General features: G+C 39.0%; 1 protein-coding gene and 1 long non-coding RNA gene across 2 annotated transcripts; both read right to left on the minus strand.

The window, feature by feature from the left end:
* Nucleotides 1–205: 205 nt before the first annotated feature.
* Nucleotides 206–12,589, minus strand: slc12a1 (solute carrier family 12 member 1). Its single transcript, XM_004066900.5, has 26 exons — nt 12,037–12,589; nt 11,254–11,391; nt 11,074–11,149; nt 10,599–10,694; nt 8,845–8,984; nt 8,636–8,746; nt 8,428–8,539; nt 8,205–8,332; nt 7,962–8,046; nt 7,338–7,495; nt 7,149–7,256; nt 6,918–7,041; nt 6,264–6,365; nt 5,937–6,092; nt 5,765–5,864; nt 5,572–5,683; nt 5,266–5,406; nt 4,630–4,736; nt 4,458–4,540; nt 3,213–3,332; nt 2,606–2,731; nt 2,019–2,130; nt 1,817–1,903; nt 1,584–1,719; nt 1,400–1,467; nt 206–1,288 (listed from the first exon to the last, which is right to left on the minus strand). Exons 1-26 carry the CDS (start codon nt 12,292–12,294, stop codon nt 1,153–1,155), a joined length of 3,120 nt encoding a protein of 1,039 aa, XP_004066948.1. The 5' UTR covers nt 12,295–12,589; the 3' UTR covers nt 206–1,152.
* Nucleotides 12,590–16,397: 3,808 nt separating this feature from the next.
* On the minus strand, nt 16,398–21,049 carry LOC144990938 (uncharacterized). The gene is made up of 3 exons (XR_013654813.1): nt 20,895–21,049; nt 20,526–20,784; nt 16,398–20,130 (listed from the first exon to the last, which is right to left on the minus strand). It is a non-coding gene; the product is annotated as an uncharacterized LOC144990938 (long non-coding RNA).
* Between the last annotated feature and the right edge of the window lie 1,328 nt (nt 21,050–22,377).

Consider the following 22,377-nt stretch of genomic DNA (forward strand, 5'->3'; position numbering starts at 1 on the left):
CACATTACTGCTCTGTGTTAAGAAAAGCAGCATTGTCAGATAGTTCATGCTCATGTTTTGTCTCATGCAAAAGAATTTTGTGCAATTGTTCCCCCAAATTACCCCACATAATTATTGAGAGTTGTATGCTTAATCTGGTGAATCTTTTCCACGGGCTTTCTTTTTATTGTAGTATTTTGAAAGAAAGTCTCACACAACAAAATACTTGTCTGTTACATAAAAGTTTAATATATTTATAAATGTGGGGGGAGGGATTTTTACGTTACACTTAACAAACAAACTTTTACTCAAACAAACAAAATGCCCACATACTTTCATTAATAAAATAACACATCAGCAAGCAAGATTTGAAAGAACACCTGCTCATACATTATGTTGTGCTGTATCTCAGGTAATCACATCTGTTAATTAAATAAGAAGAACAAGGAAATTGGTGAAATATACAGCATAGTTGGTCTTCTGGTACTTTTGCATCAGATGATTTGGTTAAAAAATATGGATTATGATTGTAACTTGAAAACATGACAGTGACTAAAGTGGCTCAGGTAAACAATTGCATGAGGGCAATGCACGCTACATCCAGTGAACATCAAAATTAAGAAAAGAAAATTAACTCATCATTAACACAGTGCTCATAGAATTTGCATTACCTTAGCCAATAATCATTTGTGAAAGCTTTCTTTGTTCAAAAATTATCAATTTTAGGGTTATATATACATGTATTTTACAGTGACTAATGCACAGTGTGTTTGCCTCTAACTCTACCTATCCAGTTAGGTGTTTTTGACTGGGATCAAATGCAATAAAGAAATCCTGAAAAAGCAGGATTGCTTTTCTCTGAGGTCACACAATATGCTTGTGCAGAAGAGCTTGTTGAGGAGCTGGCTGCAATGTCTTACAATATAATATTCTTGATGAATGTTATTACATAAATTGCCTCAAGCCTTTGTGACAAAACGACTTCAGACCATAAAGTCAAACCAAGTTACTGGTTCCATTTTGACATATTTAACTTTCTTTTGTGCTTGATAGTATCTTTTGCAATTTTTTTCCGAAAGACAATGTCTGATGAATTTTATTTTGGTGTCGAACTGGAAGACTGAACATCCTCCACAGTCTTGGCCACAGCTCTCCTTTTAGGGTTCAAGCTACTCATGAGTAGAAAGTAAGGACACTCTTATGGTTGCCTCTGATGAGCAGAGTAGGTGGAAGGTTCCTTGTCAGAGCGTCTAGCCAAGCCATATAGAGGTAATCAGAGACGGATCCCTTACGAGCAATGGGCATGCTCCTGTCAAAAGTCAAAGGAATTGGCAAGCAGAGCATTAGTCACATCTTATTCCAACACTAGATTGCTGTATGATATTTTCCTTTTATCTGTAGTTCTACTACATGTACTCACACAATGATCAAATTGGCTGATTTGGAGTTTTCCTGGAGAACCTCATTGAGTCGCATCTGCAGGTTGGTCTGTAAAAAGCAACAATGGTTTAATTTTCCAAAGAAAATGACTGCCCACTTAAAACAAGATATTTTATCCCACTTCCACTTTATCTTTAGCTTTTATTTTTCATCTGTGGCTTTACCTTCTCCTCAAAATTGCTCAGCTCTTGGTCTGTTATTTTCCAGGGGTGCTCTTTCTTCATGGCTTCAGCATGAGCCGTGTCTTTTGATCCCTCGTGCAGACGGAAGGGGTCGATCATCTCCTTAAACGTCCTCGTGCTGTTGCAATACAGACATTTTCACTCTCACCATCATTCCAGCTTATTAAATGTAACTGTGTTTGTTGCCCGCTCTGTGTCTTTAAAGCAGCTGTTACCTGTCACCGCTGGGTTTGATGTGGATCTCATCGATCACGTTGATGTCGCTGCACTTAATTCTGAATTTATGCAGCAGAGACTTCATCCTGCAATTGAATGATTATACAGATGGTTGACCCCTGATGTCTCACATCTGCATTTCAGCCAGCAGTTTATGAACCTCAGTGTCATTAATGATGAAATACTGATGTGTCCACTCACTCCTCTTTATCTGCCTCACTCCGCCCGGGCTCCCCTGCAATGAAAATCCTCAATTTGCAGTCTTTCCACTTCTTCCTGGTAGTGAGGATGTAGGGGAGCAGCAGGGTAAGACCTGAACAAAGACAACAAATTGAACATGATTTTATTTTGTCCAAAATACAAAGCTGGTTTATATTATCCCTGCAAAAGAAGGAATCAAACATGTTTGACCTAAATGCCTTTTATGTTTATCTTCAGAATACATATAGGATTTCTGATTGTTGGGTGTTTCTCACTCCCTGGAACACCTCTGGATTTCTTCAGAATTTCTAATCTGTCCCTACACTTTCATCACTCATGATGTTTCCTTGATTTCTCACAGCGGAGAAGCAAGACAAGGGCAACACAACAGGATGGAGGAGCTGGAATTACAAATAAGTGTGTCTGCAGCACCAGTAGATGCATGCAAATGTGCATATATATGGGCAATAGAGTTCCCAGGATGGTAAAAGGTTATTTGTTTAGCCAATATTGTTGAAAATATTGATAGTGATGGCGGGATGTGTTGGTTAATTCAAATTTGACTCTGAAAGGGATCTCAAACTCACCTCCATCATCAAACAGCCACCACACATCAATGGTGCCTTTGGGCTGTTTCTTCTTGAACAGACTGCTGGACTCCATCAGCTTCTCATTCATCTTTGCAATCTGTGGTGGGACGCCGTTCACTGAAACTGAGAGAAAGAAGAAAAGATGCAGTAAATGAGGTGATGGGGAGGGGGGCGGGGGTAACACCAGCAGGAGCAAATGGAGCTGCGTGGGGGAGCCTTAGGTCTGATCTTAGAAGCAAACTGACATTAGAAGCTGACTCAACACAAACACACACAGCCGTCTCTCTGGTGTAATGGGAAGGCTGACTGTATACAAATGAGCAGCTCTGTTGTGAGAGTATGAGATGCACTGAGAGGCTACCATCTCCCTCTGCTGTTCAAGTTAAACAGCTCCTCTTTTTAAATTGGAATTAAAAAATTACATCCACGGAGAATGGCTGATTTTCTGTGTGTCAACATGAATGTAAAAACACGTAAGTTATTGTTGAAATTGTGTACATTTACAGTATTTAATCCTTTGACTTTGTGTACACATGCATAGACGAAGGATGAGAAAAAAACATGTTGAAAAAGGAATTTTCAGCTTTCATATGAGTGAATGTACCTCTGGTTGTGAGCACTTGCTGTGATGGCTTTCTGGATTTCCTAAAAAGTCCTTTTCCTTTCGTTCCATTTGCCATCATTTCATTTTCACGCTGCTCCTTTGCTGCTTTAAGCATCTCATCTAAAAAATTAAATAAAACAGACGTCATCACAATTTTTGGCACCACACAATTTAAACTTATAGCTTTTTTCTGGACCCTATGTTGCAGCAGCAAAAATATTTTTTTTTTACATTTATCTGGCTGTTACAATTTTACACAAACAAGGGATATGTTAAAATTTGAGATCCCAACATACAGTTTTAAATAAAATCTATGCATTTTTTTGTTGTAAAGTTAAATCAGAATTTCTCCTAATTTCTCCAACTCTTGCATTTTTTTCCAGATTTTCTTTTTGACAAATTCCATAATCTTGCAGTTGATAACAAAATAGATAAAGGAAACCCAGAAGCAGATCTGTGAAACAGAGTTTTATTTTTGTTTTTCACCCTGTAGGCGTTGATTAAATCATCCGCTAACTGTTTTCTATTGATCAACCCTGCTAGCATGATTTACAATCATTTGCTCTTTATCGTTACTGTTGACATTTTAAATTTTGATTTCATCAGAGGTAGAGATATGTTTCTATTGATTCTATTCTCACTTAGTCACTCAAGTAACATTTTCGATTGACACAAATTTATTTCAAGGTTAGAGACATTTGGTCAATCTATAAACTTTATTAAAAAAAAAAATAAGTCATTCCTGCACCAAAAACTATTGGAAGGGCTAAAAAATGTGTCATGCAGAGAGAACCTTAGAATGTATGGGATACTATTTATAACAAATTAGGATAGAGTAAAACAACCCAGCATGTCTCATTGTCTTTCCTCCCAGCTTTACGTTAGCCTACATTTAAAGTGGGTTGTGAAAAGCCGTAACAAAGCTTTTAGAATGTGATTTTTAACTGAAGATAATCAGCTGTTGTGTTTTTTGTGTTGAGAAGACCTGCTCATACATCATATGTCACAAAAATCTGATTTAGGTTTTAGAATGGGAAAGGATCTATTTTAGTATACTAAAAACACGTTTTTTAAGTTATGAAACTATTAGTATAATATTCCTTCATGTGTAGATCTTTTTTAGTGTACACAGGTTTGCAACCAAAGTCTTGAAATGAAATTCTACCTTTTTTTCAAATATGCTTTGATTCTTTTAATTTTTTTTGCATTTCAAATCACACAGCCTACAAGATCCATCTTACTAACCTTCTGCCTTGATGATATGCGACACATCCAGACCTTCATCCATTCTCAGCATCACTGTTCCATACTCAAAGTCAAAGGCGTCACTATCATGACAAGAATCAGAAAACTCTGAATTTCCTTTTCTCTGTTTATGTCCCACATGTCTTATTCAGTTAGTCTGTTTGGGACTTACTGAAGTATTCCCACATAACTCTGCACTTCATCCTTGCCCGCCGTCTGCCAGTTTTTCTTGAAGCCAATCATTAATGTGTTTGGTTTCATGCGTCCAAGACCAGAAGCCTGCAGGGAAAGAAAAAAACTACACATGAAGAAGTTATAAAACCTGGTGTCCTCATTAACTGGTGAAAACTTTCCAACTGTCTCGTATACAGATGCCCTGAAGCAGTTTATGGCTGTAATTTATGACCAGATCACCCAGAAGATACGTTGTTGTTTACAGGGACTCATCTCATTATGTGTTAAACAATTATAGCTTTTAATCTGCGAAAGCCGTTTGAAGTGAGCAATGCAGGCAATAAATGTGACCTTATCTTGAAGATGCAATAGTCAGAGATAAAAGACTGTTCTCCTGCTCCTTGTTCTGTCCTGTTCCACCTGGCTAATAGACTGACGACATCCTAAAAACAAGTCCAGGCCTATGGCCTGTTATAGTCAAAGCTATAACAGAGCAATAGATGCTGTCAGGAAACAGATATAGGCCAATAATGCTGTTTCTGCAGTCCTGTCATAAAACTTTCATAGGTTGATAAACTGGAATCATCTGGGTTAGTGTTTTGAGATGTTTTGCAAAGCGTGTGTGGACACTGACCTGCAGCAGGGTCTCAGTCCCTTCCCTGAAATTTTCACAGGCCACAGCAGCGTAAAAGGCTTTGCGTTTCCGCTTCACCAACCAAAGTTGGTTCGACTCCATTCCAGCATTCATTTCAGGAAGAACTTCAGATTTTGGGCCCTGAAATGTCAAAACCTTACTTGAATTCATAACCCTTTAAAAAACACGAACCTAAATGTGATTTTCTGATATTCAGAGAATTGACTAAACATTACCATGCTATGTGATTTATAAAAAAAAAGAATTCAATGTCTAATTGGTCAGATGGATTACTTGTAAACCTACCACAAAAACTTCACAAGTGATACAGAGTCCATAGTTCTTTGTGAAAGAGTGAGCAAGGTCCAGAAGAGGAGGCCTGTTCTGTGCAGATCCTGTCAGAACTAAGATCTGAGGCCTTATAAACAAAACAAAAATGTGTCACTTTACAGTTCGCATTTTAAAATTCTCTGAAAGATGATTTCATGTGGACTTTTACCTAAAGTTCTTCACATGATCTTCCACGCCAGACAGAGAGAGTGCATTGCTGACTGAGCTCACAAACGTCACCGCCTGAGTGGACGAACCCCAGTTCACATCTGGAGACAAGGCAACAGGTTAGCTACACGTGCCAGCGTGGACCAAGCATCTGCAAGCGTGCAAAAGGTCACCTGGCTTCTTGACTGTGACGTAGATGTAGAGCAGGATTTCTATGCCGTATGTGAGCAGGGCAGCCCACCAGTTAATAACAAACATGACAACGCAGCAGAGCAGAGCGCCGAACAGAGACAGCCACATGTTGTAGTATTTATATGCTGGTCGCCAGCCTAACAGAGGTAGGATGAAGGAAGGGAACAGGCAAGAATAACGCTTAAAAGGATGCACACAAAACGTTTCTTTCAATTCAAAGCTGAACTGCTGCTTAAAATGCATGCAAGTTTTTTTTTTTTATTAGAATTTATAAAGGTGCTGTGGCAGTCCTATCACAGGAATCTCACCTGGAGACCGAGCATAAGAGGCATGGAAACAGGAGAAGTTGATGAGAGCGTAGGATGCCAGAAAGAAGTTTGAGATGATGGGAGCAATGGTGTTGAGGTTGCCTGTGAAATGAAAAAAATGGAAACCTCTAAACTCACATTTTAAGAGAACAATGAGTCATAGCAGAAAGGAAATGCAATTAAAAATGTGTGCTCAAAAAGGCCACACGAGACACAAATTCCTCATTTTAATTTCAGTTTTTGCATTGACTTTCCATTGATGCTCTGCAGAAAACTCTTGTAGTGTTTGCTCGCGACGTAAACTTAGAACAGAACAGATTGCGTGATGGAAATCCTCCCTCTCGAGTGTGAAGCAGCAGAAACTGTGTACACTGTTACGTTCAGGTACATTAGCTGATATCAAGCACTGTTGCCATAGAAACATGAGATTTATTGTCTCCCTTTAAAGAATCTTTGTTTGCTTTGTCATTTCAATGAATCCTTGTACAAAGTCCATTTTCGCCTTGTAGTTTAACATGAAATTTAGGGTATATTGTTTTCATGAAGGGTGTAATCCGTATTTTAATGTGTAATTGGAATATTTAGGTCATTAATCTGTCCAGATTTATTTATCTAAACAAATACTTTTGTCAGTAACTCAAAAACTGAACTGACCAATGAGAATGAAGGCCACAGAAATGATGAAGGTAAGGACATATCCGCGAATGGGCTCATTGTTCTTGCCGTGTCCTTTGGCAAAGAAGTGCAGGGCCCTGTAGATATTGTCCTTGCACAAAGCCTGAAGAGGGACAGGGATGAAATTACAGTAGTTGTTGAAAAATACTTTTTCTGCCGGCGAGGTTTGTGTTGCATGTTTGCTACATTTCAGATCTCAAAGTAATTCACCTGGAAAACTTTCGGCGCGCTAACAAGAGAGGCAAGGGCCGACGAAAGAGTGGCGGAGAACGTTCCAGCAATGATGAGGGGACCAAACCCGGACACCATGGTCATGACCTAAAGAAGAGCCAAAAAGATTAGTTTGTGTGAAAAGAAACCATTTTCTTTAGGATTGTATTCATTTGAAATAGTGGGTACCTGGAAGTTGTTCATCAGCCCAAATTTGCACGATTCTACTTCACAGGATGAGAAGTCATAACCGAAGTCACAGGCGATCGCTGAAGAACCATTGCAGACCGTGCCCAGAGGAACGCTGTTGTTCCTGTTTCCAGTGGCATCTCGAACAACAGTGGCGGCTATAGAATAACAAGAAAAGTAACGTTTTATTTTTTTCAATGTACCCCCTTTATGTGAGACCAAGACAGTTTGCCTTGAGGTGTGTTGTTACTGTACTAAAAGATCCCTGGATATAAGGACAAAGTTTTTGCACACCTTTACCACATTTTGAATTGGGGTTTATGTAACTGAAAGTTGATGAAGAAATAAGACACAAACATTTTTCTTACAAACGACCTCTGATCTGTGATGCACTGCTTCAGTATGGGCAATACAGTTTCAAATTTGACTTTGAAATATTTCAGAGCAGAGAATTATTTCAGTTTCCCACAATTAGTCACTTAAAAGCAGATTTTCTGATAAGGCCGGAAAAGTGCATGGATCTTTTAGAACATTGAGAAGCAAACGTGACCTGGTGTTGAATAATTTGACCAAAGGTCCTGGTACAAAGATTTTTGGAAATAGTTATTGAATTTATCCACTCACAAACACAAAGAGCAACGCCGAGGTAGGTGACACCAGTGATCAAGATGGCCAACAAGGTACCTTTGGGTATGGCAGCTTGTGGATCCTGTAATTAATATGTCTGAGTATCAGAAACTTAAAGGAGACAACAAAACAATCTAAAATGTAAAAACAGTTAACAAAAAAAACAACCTAATTTTATCATTTTTGCATCATTGAAGCTACAAATTCCTATTTACAAGAATCTCTGCGTGTAAAAGTTACCCGCAAGTCTCCGGAGATGTTGGCTCCAGCCAGAATTCCTGTTGCCGCAGGGAAAAAGATGGCAAACACTGAAAAAAAAGTCTCACCATTCCTAAAATCCGGTGTAAAATTCTCCAAAAATATTTTCGCTGTGAAAAAGAAAACAGAAGAGGACGGGAGACTTGACAAGGCAGTGAGACAATTACACTATAAATGTGCATTGTTGGGATTATAAGTGCCTTACATTGGTAACTGAAAAAGCCTTTGGATTTCTTGTCTTCTGTGGCGGGAATGGCAGTTCCAACGAAGACATTAACTATAGCCACCAGCAAGATAACTAAAAGAAGAATCTGTGCCTATGGGGACAGATGCATAAAACAAGTTAAAAGTTAAGGTGAGAGGCTCCACTTCAATTGGTTCAAAGTTAAAAAGAATACAACTGCACTTCTTACTTTTGCCTCCCATTCCATTCCTGCTACAGAAATGCCCAAAAGCAACACCACCGTGATGCATCCCACGATTCTGATGTCATTAATTGGATCTATCATGATGGCATTGTGTTCCTGGTTACAGCAGCAGAGAAAAGCCAAAGTCATAACTTTGATTGACAGGTTTCTGCATTGTTTTCCCGCATCCACTTGATAATTAAGTTGCCACTCACAATCAGCAAGTCCACCACTGTCTCAGCAAACCCCACCACATACATGGCCACAGCCACAGCATTGGCAAATGCAAAGATGAGACCAATCGACCCTCCAAACTCTGGACCCAGACTGCGGGATATCAAGTAGTACGCTCCCCCTGAAATAAAAGTAAATACATTTTCTTATCATTGGTTTATTGAATGGAGCTGATGTAGTGCAAACAGTCAAACACCAAATCCTTGTTAACCCCAGAAGATATTTGATCATCTACAACAGAGGTGTCCAAAAGAGGGCCAGATTTGGTGAGGTGAAATGGTTTCAGGGCCAATCATTAGCCCTGACATTCATTGAATTTTTGGAATTCTCTGAATTCTTTTTATTTAACGAGCATTTTATTGCACTGACATGATTTTTGTTTCTTCACATGGAAAACAGATACATCAAGTTATGTTTTTACCAAAATTTTTGTCAATTTGTCAATTTTCCGCAGCATTCGTTTTTAGTTAGCCTGTCGTAGTTAGCTGGCTCTTGATACTGAACTCCCTGAAAACAGCCACAATCTCTTGGCATATTAGGCAGACACAGTGGTTCCATATTTCACTGAAACAATATGCCAATTTCCTCTTGTACAGGAAGCGAAGGGCCCTCAATGTTAAATTTTCTTTTTTTTTTTCGGTTAACATTTTAGAAATGAACTTGACACACAACAGGTTACTAGAAAATACTGTTGGGGGAGGGACGTATTACTGTTTTTATGAAAGAAGCCTGTGGGTTGGTGGAAATTGGAACACAGGCCGGGCTTTGGACATGCTTGTTCTGTACCATGTAAAATGTTAGGTATTTGGAGGAAGTACAGCCCTGTATAAAAAGGAGTGAACATAGCCCATTAAAAGCAGCCTTCTGTCCAAGGTATGAAAATTAGTATAAGTGTTTTATTAAAATATAAAAATATTCCCTAGGAGTGGGTTGATGGTTAAATGTTGACAAAAACATGTTTCTAGGATGATGACTCAGAAGCATGTTAGGCACCCGGTTTCGTGCTCTATTAAAAATGTGTTACGTAAAGTGCTACTCGAAAATAAAGAATTTAATTGGACAATTTCTTGTTGTAAAAATTCTTTTGCTCCTCTGTTTCTTGTAAAGGGGAGTGATAACAATTATGAAAAATAATTGCAATTACTATAAACTCCAATTCATGAGATTATACATTTACATTCCCAATGTGACAGTTTGTTTCCTTACGTCTTTTAACGCTCCGTTACGCAGAAGCCATATAAATTTAATAGTGAATTTCTAGAACTGTGGTCATATAAGATGTGAAAATATTCTGCAGCAGTTGGCTTTTTGCTTTAATAGTAAATGGAATTGCTTCGTTTTCTCGGTATTTAATAAGGATGCATCCAACAGGTGGGTGGCTTAGTTTTGTGCAACACCTTCACATGGAAGAATACGTCATCATTATATATCTTAAGAACAATATCTGCAGTGGATGATTAATCCCCACATTACTGATTGATTGATTTTATCTCTGGACATGCTGTAAAACAGAGAGCAAGCCACCAGAGGTGACATTGAGGTTGAACTTTTTATCAGTACAGACCGCAGTCATTGTTTTTTTTTTGTCAAAAACGAGACTTTTTTATCTCAGAATATTGATTTTAATTAATGTTTTAACTGTTATGCAATGAACAAAACAATAGTGTAAATATGTAATTCTGAGCTCAGATACCCATTTTGTGCATTTTGGATGTTTGTAAATGTGTTAACCTACCTCCTCTGACCACACCGTTTGTGCAGATGGCAGACATGGAAAGGCCCGTGATGGTGGTCACCACACAACTGAGGAGAATGACCACAATTCCCAAACCTGAGAGGGCAAAAATATCAGATTTTCAACCTACATTCCACTAAGGTGCTGTTAGGGTTGAGTTTCCTTTCAAATGTTCTAAAAATTTAAGCCTTGTGGGGCCCTGAAGGCATCGTTCCCTGGATAAAAGCTGCTGTGAAGTCCTTTAAAAAGACTTCCATCTCTCTTTCCATCACAAGTGCAAAAATGTGGCTCCTAGAAATAGACCTGCAGACTCTGCGTGGGGGTTAAGAAAGGCCAACTAAATTCAGTTTGCCCCAATTCAGTCATTCCCTGCTAGTGGATAAATGCAGATTAATTTCAAAATTCTCTCTACTACACATTACTGCATGGAACACCACCCGCGGAAAGATTTTCCTATTGAAAATTGTTCACTCACCCCAGCCTGCCTGACCAAAAACCCAAGACAGGCGGATAAAGAGCATGACACCCCAGATGTTTAACATACATCTCACCTGTGAATTAAAGGAAAAAAATAAAATAAAACAACATGAATAAAGATGATCATTTATTACAACAAAAAGGTAAACAAATTCAGCGCCTCAGCCCCCAGGCTCACCAGGACTCCTCTTATCCAGCCAAATCTTATAGCTCCTTTGCTGCTGTCAAGGGGCACAGCAGACTCCAAATCTTCAGAGGGGGTCCCGTCACTCTTCTCACAATCATCTTCCACAGTCTCTGGCACAGAGATTGGTCCCTTTTTAAAAAATAAATGAATCAAAAGTAACAAATTATAAAAAGATTTCTTCTGTATTTCATTTTATCACCAGTGCTGCTTGCATTCATTTACAAATAGTCTACATTTTAGGAGCAAACAAGGAGCATTTTAGAATTTCGACATTTCCTTGGATTTCTTTGTTTCTTACACAACTGTATCTTTTGCAGACTCAGTCACACTTGTTGAAAAAAAGTTTTTTCTCTTGACTAGATGCTTGATAGAATGAAAAAAGGCTGCAGGCTTGCACATTTTGCCAGTTTGGGGATTGACGGAACCCTTTACCTTTTTTACTTTTGTCAAACATATGAAAAAACTATCTTTAACAATAGAATAATTTCAAATTTGGTAATGCAAGCTATGAACCAGAAATAAAGCTGTAATTTGAAGTGTCTTTGGCAAAGCAGCCCTAAAAAGAGCACTAAAACTCGTTGAGATTGTCAGTTGAATAAATCATTGCTAGGGGTAAATTATTTTAATTGTGTTTTCTTTAGTTTTACACATTTGTAATAAAAAGATTACAGTTGTGGACACAGGGAGGAAGTTGGACTAACTGTGCAGTTGTAAATGATCCCTGTTTAATGTTACAGCAAAATGAAAAAGTAAAAGTGGACGATATGTACTCACCTTCTGAAACACATCATGGAGCTCCTGCAGGGATGGTCTCACAGCTCTTTGGCCGCTCAAGCTGCCCGCATTACGGTAGAAGTCAATGTTGGGAACCCGGTCCAAAGTGTCATGACCGAAGGCGCTCATCACTGAAGGCCGGACAGTCCGGTGCTCCTCGTTTGAAAAGTTAGTCTCTTCGTAGACTGGAGGTTCATCCAGAGTGGCATCATACCCGGAGTTAATGTGTGCCCCTCGGTTAGACTTGAACCTCTCCATCTTTAAAGCTGGAGGAGAGTCTCAGAATTTTTCAAGTCAAAAAACAAAACAGCAGAGTATCTCCTCAATCTTCGGACATCCAAGAGTTGTTTTTATTTTTTTAAGAGCAAAAACCTGCACCAACTGCCACAGTTGTCCTTATTTATGCGTGAATAAAGTAGGCTGGCCACAGAAGAAAGATTATTGCTGCACTGAGATTCTTGTTGCATGAACTTGGCTTGCCTCTGATGCCCTACCTTTATACTCAGGGTCATACACTGGCTGTCAGCTATTGGCTAACTTCTTGGGTCAACCCTCAGAAATCTCAACAAGGGGTGTCAGAAATGTCCTTGCTCCATCCTAGGGGACACAAAGGCATTGCTTAACGATTAACCAAGTCATAAACCACAAAAGATAGAGATAAAAGGTGCTCATTGCCTGAGTTCTGGAGAATTGATTACTAATATTATTGTGTGAAGCGCACGGTAACAGCACATGTTGTTCTGTGATTGCTGTTTATGGGAGTAAGAAAAATATTTCCTTACACCTGCAGTCATTTTGCATGAATCACAAGGATTCATTTGGGTTGGATTTCCTTCTGAAAGGAAGGAAAATTTTCAAGGTTCCTGACATTTTGGTGTTTGTATGGTGTTTATAACCAAGCACAAAAAGAAATTTTACCCTGACGAATGTATCAGACCGATTTGAAGTTATATAACTGACTTAATGGGCATCTCTAATAATTCTCTTTGTCACAGTTTAATGAGAGAGAAAAGTAACTTGCACGGAGAAAATGGACGTATTTATAGAGAAAATGAGAGTTAATATAAGATTATGGGTTACAGGAATAGGCTAGAGGCACTTTGCTGGAGCCACATGACTTCTAAAGAGCCATTAAAAGACCTCTTAACAGGTAAACTTCCTTATTACTGATACGCCACAGTGATTTATGCATGCAGTGAAAGGCAAGCTAATGACTTGAAATCTGACCTTGGTTGTATTGCCAGCTGACAAATTCTAAAGCACGTGTTTTTATGTTCCGATTAAAAAAATAAGAAATCTTACATCTCATCCTTTAAGCAATATAACAACAGTTTATTTTTACTAGTAACCATGTGTGTTTCCCCTCTGTGACTCATGTTTACTGTCAGATTTGGAGTTTGGTTTGTTGTCAAGCAAAGCGAAAGGATTTCTTGAATTGTCCTGAAAACTTTCCAAACTTGTTTGTTCCCCTGAGGCCACACTCACTTCACACCAACAGGCGTTGGGTCAAGGTTATGTTGTTTGGTTTTTTTTCTTCTACAGGCTGTGGTCACTTCAGAGGATGAAGCCTTCCTCAAAGGGCAACCAAGCTTGCCCCAAGAACCTATCGAAGCAGGCGCGTAAGGGTCCAACATGTAAAGAAATCTGCTCTCTAAAGTCCAAAAGGGCCCAAAATAGATGGAAATTCCTTTGTAGCACTTATCAAATCTTGATCTGTTTGGCGCAATAATATAAGTCACCAAATGCTCTAATACTGTTATTAGGACATTGACTCCTGTAAATCAAGAGCACACCCTCATATCCATGTCAGTATTGATCTCCTCAATCAGAGCTTAACCTGCATGCATCATTTCAACAAGATAAATGGGAACTTAAAGTAAAAAGAGGATGATATTTGACTATGGAATTCAGTAGAAAATGATTTTATGAATCAACATCATCTGCTTAAGTCAACACCGAGGAGACATTTCAGCAGGCGGGCTTTAGGTGCTTTTTTTAAGCTTCAGCTGCTAACGTAAATTTTCATTTGTTTTTCTTTCTGTTGTTTTTTTACACAAACACTAACCTTCAATTAACCATGAAATGAATATCCAAGAACTGAATCTGTTAGCACAAAGAAAAGTACATTTCTGAATTATTGAAAGTAAATGATTAAACCTAATGTCCTTGTAATTATTAATTGTCATTATAAAACATTAATTTATGTTACAGCCTGCATGTATTTGCCTTTTTATGCAAGCTTCATTCTGGAGGTGGTTGTAGGGAGTTACAGCCATGCATCTGGTCAAACTGAGGGCGGACACACACTAGTCCATGAGCACCAATGTTTGCATTATGCTGGCCTGCACTCAACGTTCCATCTCCAACCACGCCATGGTTCGGCAAACAAGAAAACAGTAGGTGGCAGGACGTACCTCTGTCATTGCTTTCCTCGCCACCAACAAGTTGTAAGGAGAAGGACTTAGAAAACCTATGATTGTTGAGATTGAGAGAGTTGGTGCCTTTTTATATTAGTGTGCTCAATTTAGGTTTGTGTTTTGACTCAACAAAGGTCACAGCGGGTTTTGTTAGTTATTAATCCACATCTGTTTCAGTGTACCTGCAGAAGATTCAAACATGTGGTTTTTACTTTGTTAATTCTGGTTCCTTGGTTCTGTTATGTATAGTTAATTCATTGCATATGTTTGAGTTTCTAATAACAAGTCCACCTCCTCCATGTGTGTTTTACATTCACAAGCAGCTAACATGTACCTAAACCCTGATTTGTCTGGTCTTTTAACCACTTCACACCAGAATTTACTTCCAACCAAAAAAAAAAGTTTTTTTAAACCATTAAAACATCTTGTGAAAAAGATCTCCAAATCATTATAAAAGACACAGATTGGGACAAAATCATGACCAATCTTAACACATCTTCAACGTATGCGAGACAACGTCTTATACAGTTTAAAATAGTTCACCGTGCACACCTCCATCAATCTAAAATGTATCCACAAATCGATCCTACATGTGACATATGTAAATCATCAGAAGCCACCTTTATTCGCAAGTTTTGGTTCTGTCCTAAAATACAGTGTTTTTGGAGAGATCTTACATTTGCTTGTATTTTTGGGATTGGTATAACGCTTCTGTTTGGGATTATTGATGAAGGGTCACCTTTGCCTTCAGGGGGTCAGACAATCATTGTTTTTTCCACACTATTAGCAAGACGCTTGATCCCTTTGAAATGGAAGGGCATGGCTCCACCCACAGTATTATTAGTGCACTTAAAACTTGAGAAAATGAAGCACAGACTGAAAGGTTCTCCATGAAAATTTGACTTGGTATGGAAGCCCTTTTTCACAACATCCATCTACATCATTCTTCTGTTATTATTTTAAGCACTATATCCAAGCAGTCTGACAATTTCTTTTTTTCTTTATCTTGTTTGTGTGTGACTGTTGTTGGTACAATTATTATTATTTCTTCTTCTGCTTTTAAATGTCTATACGTATATGCATTTGTATATTTTTCTTAATGTAATTCTGTAATTGTAATTGTTGACAGCAGAAAGGGGGGAAGGGGGGTGTTTATTGTTTGTCCTATGTGTCATTGTGTGGAAAATTCAATAAATATTTCAAACAACAACAAAGAAATTCACCTATGTTTTTGCTTTCATGTGATGGTAGATTAAGGTAATTTTGGAGCCAAAGTGGTTTGACGCATCAAAATGCGTCGAGCGGTTAAATGCAATTGCACTAGCAGTGCACATTTATCCACTTGTCATTTCATTAATACTATTAAAATAATGTACTTATGATTATAATTCCACATAAACAGGGATGTGATATTTTGATAAACAGATGACATCAGTTCCAGGAAATTCTTATTTGGGATGTTCCAAAAATAGACAAGTTTGTTTCTTCCTGCTTGCTCATATTTGGCTAAATTGAGGTGTGATTACGTCTTGGCAATGGAAGAGGCAACAACTTTGGTGCTGAATGACTGAGTATAAATGAGTCCAATACAAAGCAACCTAAAATAGTTTTTTCATCCCTTGTTTTATGTAATTGGTGCTTACATTACCATAATGTATAATTTTTGTATTTTATCTGAGTAGTCTGTTGAGTGGAGCTGAATAAATCTTTTCGAAAGTTTCGAATGTGTTCTGTTTTATCAAACAAAATTTGGATTGCACGTTTTGCTCTGTATATGTGGAGCTGTTTCGATTTATTGTACTCGACATGGGATCTGGCATAATTCCTAACATACATTTGAAAGACCCACTTCAAGGAAAATATTTTTTGGTGCTTTTAACATGTTCTTGTGGCATTTTTCTATTTTTCTCATGATGGAGGACACAAATTAAGCTCAAAATTGCATGTCTGAATATTTCTTTATTCAATTTGTTGTGAATCAGGAGCAGCTCCAAATAGGCTTTTTTCAAAGCGTCACACGTTGAAAACCACAACAGCAGGCCTCAAGCTCTGTGAACCGCTCCATTCTGATGCATCTTGTAGACAAATAGATCCATGTACGTGAATCACTACTGCTCTGCAGAAACTATGTCCTAGATAATAACACGTGAGTTTTTATTTTGGGTAAAAATGGCAAAATCCTAATTAAAACACCACTAGGAATGCTTTTAAATAGATCAAATGATGGTAGTGGGACTTTAAGTACCTTTTCATGCAAATTTAGTCACCCCACCAGATATATGTCATGTCAGAGTCCAATTTAGCCACGTCTGGCCCATCTCCACAGCAAGGTGTGTTAAATCATTTCTGAATGCAGAACAAGTCAATCATACTAGTTAAACAAACCAGACAATGACTTTGCTCAGTGACCTCTAAACCCTTAGATATGAAAATTTCGCTCTAAGATGAGATTTCTCTAACCTAGCTGCTAGACCTGGTTCTATGACAATCAAACTTAAGCAAATGAGCTGTAATTGTGAACTCATAACTGAAGTCTCACACTAGGCTTTTTTGGGAAAAATAATTTATTATGGTTATATTTAGATTTATCATGGAACTGTGTTAAAGTTGTGTAATAAAAAGTCTAATATCTCCACTGTTCTTATCACAACAAATAAGAGAGATAGTTTGTCAAGTACAAAGATCAAACGCAATCAAACTAATGATAGATAATCAACATAGTAAAGGTCCGTTTTTATCGTCCCATTTCATCCACCCTGTATTAACAAACCGGCATGGTGGACACCCAGGTCAGAGGGTCTTTGTAATATAGTTATTTCTTTGTCAAAATGAAAGAGTTTTTATTTAACTTTCATTTGACTTATATCAGTTTGATGCTTAATCGAGAGCAACAAAATAACCTTATAATTCACTTGCTTGCGTATTGTTCAGTTAGCTGTTGCCACCTTTGTTGTAGTGAAGATCTACATTTTTTAACAGAGTTAGAAAACAAAGGTAAGGTATCAAAATCGTGCTTCTGGAGACTTATTAAATAAATCAACTGCAGAAAAATGTAAATACAACAATGTCTGACCTTCACAGAAGGAATGACTGGATACAATGATGAAAGTGGGAGAGAAATAAATGATCCACAAATCTATTTTCACATTTTGCAAGGTTTTTCTCCAATCTTTGATTCTTCATGAGAAGCTGAATCATAAGCTCTCTGTATTTTCATTAACATCCTGCGAGAATCATGACTTTGCTGGAACATGCAAGACGCAATAGACTTCTAAAAGTGACCTCAAAAACATGCGGTTGTTTGAGAAAACTGTCGGAAGATCACTGGTTTAATCTTCAACACTGTTTTGTGTGTTAAGGGCTTGTTATGATTCATAAACACTTCCTTTTAAAAGTAACTGGTCACCCAAACTATCAGTTAAGACGTTCTTTTGCAATGGGATGGAAGTATACATAACCATAAAATACAAGTGCTCAAACTTGCAAATAAAACGATTCATTATGAAATTTTACAAACTACAACTTTATGCTGATTTTGAACAAATACATAAATTAAAAAGGAAGCCAACACAAATGGTGAAAAAGACACTTTTCTTTGTAAGAATGGCCACAAAAAGAGGAAAAAAACAGGCTAAAAATAGTTGTAGATAAGAATGTGACACTGGTGACAAAGATAACGGGGCAATAGTGGTGCAATAACAACTGCATTCCAGACGAGTGACATGAGTCAAGACGGATGTGCACGGTGTCCTAATTTTAATTTGATGCATTCGTCACTTTCCCTTTTTAGACCTACATACGGTACATACATATCATAAATGTTTATTAATTTACTCCGTTTTCTTCCAGGAAACCCAAGAAGGGCTTTATTTCAGTCATGCTTCCTCTTCCTCTTCCTCTGGTGTTCCAGCAAAGTCATATACTACAAATGTTTTGGGGGAAAAATTAAGATAAACGGGACCTCTGCTGCAGCGCAGACTGAAGTGAAGACAGCTGAGACGCAAAGACTTCAACATCAATACTTTAAAGTGAAGAAAAACATTTTTTTTTATTTCACACATGAAATCAACATGAAATCTCTACCACAAGCAACAAGTCTGTCATTATGATACAACCCACACGCACACTAATAAACAGGTGCTCTAATGTTTTTAGATGAAGGCACATAAACCCATTGAAGGTCACAGTAAGGCAGATTCACAGCACTATAGGAGAAAGTATAGATAGTAAAAATTAGCAAAGGAACAGTCCAGGTGTCGAGCAGTCTGCTGTATCTTGAATCAGTGTTTAGGATGCTATGACTTCCTCTGTCTGGAAGGAAAGAAGCTGGTGACAGAGGTCGAGGGTGGTTGAGGAAAATGAAATCCACATAAATCCCACCTGTTATTCTGATGACCCTTTCTGCTTTGGAAGTGTTGTGAGTTTCTCCCATGTCATTTAGAGAGTGCTGAGAATAAAAAGTCTTTTTTCTTTCTATTAAAAACCCTTTTGCGTCGCCCCAGGAGTAACACTATATTTGTTAGAGGAAATATCAGGATGCAACTTCTTTAAACATGCTGTCAAAAAAAGAAAAGAAAAACTCCTTCTCTTTTTTTCAAACCCTCCGTTGTGTAGTTTTTAGCAGCATACAGTGTACCGTCATTCAAAAGCAGCAGCAGTAAAAACTGAGAGTTTATTTTGCATTTAGAAAAAGTACCAGCTTTATATAAATCACAGTATGTTCATTTGCCTGTCACTGCATGACTTTCTAAAGTGCGACACCACAAGAACGGATTGGTCTGCAGGAGCGGCAGCCTAGCTTTTCCTCTGGATCGGTAGGATGGGTAGGTAGACTTGATACCCTGTATCCATTCATATACATTCATGTGCTGAACGGTTCTGCTGTGCAGATGTGCCATCACTCTGTCCTATAATCTGAGTTCATTTAAGGAATCTTTACCCTGAGTCTTCAAAACATCGCTGAAGAGACCCACTGCACCTTAGTGTCCTGGCCTGTTCCACTAAACAACCTTCTTTTGTCATCTGAAGACATTAACCTTGTAGGTACAGGTTAAAGGGAACTTCTGCCAAGCTCTGTGCCAAGCGATGAGCTGAAACACAATCCCTGGCAGAAGTGCAGAGAATATGACACAGCATCTGCACACACAACCAATGTGTAACCACAAACAGGTGAGAGACTCTGACCTAAGAAAGCACACGTGGAACAACACTTAGAGCTTCAGTGCCTTGGCTCAGTGCATCACACATATGTCATAAAAGAGTGTCAGGTGCAGTGGTTCTGCACAGCTATGGACAAGGTTTCTGCATGTGTGTGAACACACTTCTGTTGGGGAGGAGGATGTGTCCAGTTTGTGTCCCTGTGTTAGGTAAGGGCATATTCAAACGTCCCTTTCTCCAGCCCCTCAATGCCATCAGCCCAGTTGGAGGAGGGCATGCTGCTGTAGGGGTCCAGCAGGATCCTGAAACACCTTACTATCAGCAGCCCCAAGAACACCATAAGCATCCCCACGAAGGCAAATGCGGTCTTCTGCTCCAGTGTCAGAGAGTGCGCCATCATGTCGTTCCCGCTCATGACAGCAAAGGAGTGATTGAAGTGGACGCTGCTCATGGTACGCCAACATCTAGATGCTTCATCTCTCCTCTGGTTGGGTTAGGTGTTTAGAAGCCTGCATGTTACCTGGACACAAGTCAGATCATGGCTCCTTATTAGTTCTGCTTTGAGTCTGGTGCAACAAACAGCTACTCTGTTGAGCTGTGCTATCACAATTGATGTAATTACAGCATAGAATGTAAGGTGTAAGAGTCTTGATGCGGTAAAGATGGTGAAAATTCCTCTAGGAATTGTGCCTAATACTGCAAGGGGTATGTCTGAAGGGGAAATGAAATCTAGCTGACAAAGAGTGCAAGAAATAAATCAGTGATGGGACTTTAGTCCTTTAAAACATTTTAAAATAAGGGTGCCGCAGTGCCCAGCCAGCTGTTAAATGTAAACAAAGCTTTACTGTGTAAATGGAAACATCTCAATGAGACATGGTGTCCTGTATGTCTGTTTTAAAAGAATGAGATCTCTACCTGTTGCGTGTGAGCCTGCCAGACAGTGTAATTCCATTAGGCAGCAAGAAAGCGATAGTAATTGGCAGCACATAATCCCAAAATTGCCTCGGTCAAAAAAGTGGACGTCTGCTTCTGTCATCCTTTTCCTCCCGAGTATTTCATGTGAACACACTCGATTCAGAAGAGCGGGTCAGTTGATATGTTGGGTATGAATGGGGGAAATCAAGACAGAATGGGGAAAGAAGTAAAATGATGGGAAGGACACTGCACAAGTATGCTGAGAGGGAGACAAGAGAGAGGGAGGGTGTGAGGCAGGGTGAAAGAGAAAGACTGCATTGACATATTCTCCAGTGAGGCTGCTTGAAGAAGAAAAAGCAGTCATCTCACCTTTATCATCATGCCATCCTATAGACCTGTTGCTGCTGTTTCTTGGAAGGAGCTCCTCCTCCTTAGAGCTCTCAGACGTGTATCCGTCAATCCAGGCATTGCTGGAATCACTTCTTGGGCTGGGCTAACGGCTCGTCAAAGGAAAAAGGGAGACTAAAGGAGACACAGCCATGAAGGAGAAGCTGCAACTATATATGCTTTGAGAGATGCTGCTCCTTTCCTGCTGCTCCCTCCAGCTCATTATCATTCTGTTTCTCTGTCTCCAGAAGCATGCACGCTGGCTCCTGCTGCATGGCAACCACTTGTTAGTCTTTCTCAGCTGCTCCGCTGGCTCATTCACAACTGTGCCCACACCCCTCCACCTCTCCAGCAACACCAGGATGGATGCTGCAGGATAAACAAGCAATCCAGCTCTTCTATTTTGTATTTTCTTAATCTTTCCTCCCCCAGCTCATGTTTTTCAGGTATCTCTGGGTTTTCTCAGATTCTTTGCGCACTTGGTCACTGCATGCTGCTGCACAGGTATTTTTTATGCAGTGCAGCACTATCCTCCCAGCCTGATAAATTATGGTTGTTGCTGTTGGACAAATTCAGTTAGCACATGTGCTTTAAGGCTTTACAAATTAAAGCTCTCAGAAGACACTGAAGGAGAAAAGTGCAGTTTCCTGCAAAGGGAAACAAACAGAACATACGACTGGACATCAAAAGAGGAATACAGCCAAGAAACGTCCAGCATCGTGTACGTAGATCAAATGAATGCTGACTCCAAGGCATTGGTTAAAGGAGGTGGTCATAATTGGTGTGTGATGTGAAATAATTCATGGGATCATCTATTTTTCAGTAATGTTAACATCTGGACCGTTCCCAGAGAGAGTCTTCTTATTGAAAGTTTTGCATTTTCTCTGTAGGTTTTTCTATGGGTCAGCAGCTTATCTAGAAGTGGTGTGTTGTTGGTTTTTATTTCTACTTTTTCATATTCTTCTTCACTGCTTATTTCATTAAAATGTTATACAAACTGGACTGGCAACCTATCCAGGGTGTCCCCTGCCTTTGCCCACAAGTGGCCGGGATAGGCTCCAGCAGCCCCGTGACCCCGGAAGGGAAGAAACGGAAGAAGATGAATGAATGAATGAATGAATGTTAGACAAACTGAGAACACAAATGAGAGACCGCAACTAAGGCACGAGACATCAGCCCTCACTGCTGCCATGACAGCAAGGTTAAATGGAATATTTCCGCAGTAAAAAAAGGCCATTTGTGATTTGCCGCTATCTCATTAATCCATTACAGCAAAACTGCCATCACTGAAATTCCTATGAAAAAATTGTTGTAAAACTGATTAGGTTTTAATGACTCTGTAGCACGTGTGCCTCTGTATTTGTATCAGTCAATGGGCAGAAGGAGCAAATGTGCCTTTCCTTGTGACAAGGTGCAGCAAAGAACAATTTTCTTGGCTGTGAAACGGAGACATATACCTGTTGCA

This window comes from Oryzias latipes, chromosome 3, assembly GCF_053564925.1.
Source record: "Oryzias latipes strain Hd-rR chromosome 3, Olatipes_Hd-rR_3.1".
Classification (NCBI taxonomy): Eukaryota; Metazoa; Chordata; class Actinopteri; order Beloniformes; family Adrianichthyidae; genus Oryzias; species Oryzias latipes.

Excerpts from the sequence above, each read along its gene's own strand:
- slc12a1 (XM_004066900.5), bottom strand. The coding sequence starts at position 12,294 with ATGGAGAGGTTCAAGTCTAACCGAGGGGCACACATTAACTCCGGGTAT. Across the intron at positions 2,131-2,605 it reads GTGGCTGTTTGATGATGGAG|GTCTTACCCTGCTGCTCCCC; the intron begins GTGAGTTTGAGA and ends GTCTTTGTTCAG. Across the intron at positions 1,468-1,583 it reads TGAGCAATTTTGAGGAGAAG|ACCAACCTGCAGATGCGACT; the intron begins GTAAAGCCACAG and ends TGCTTTTTACAG.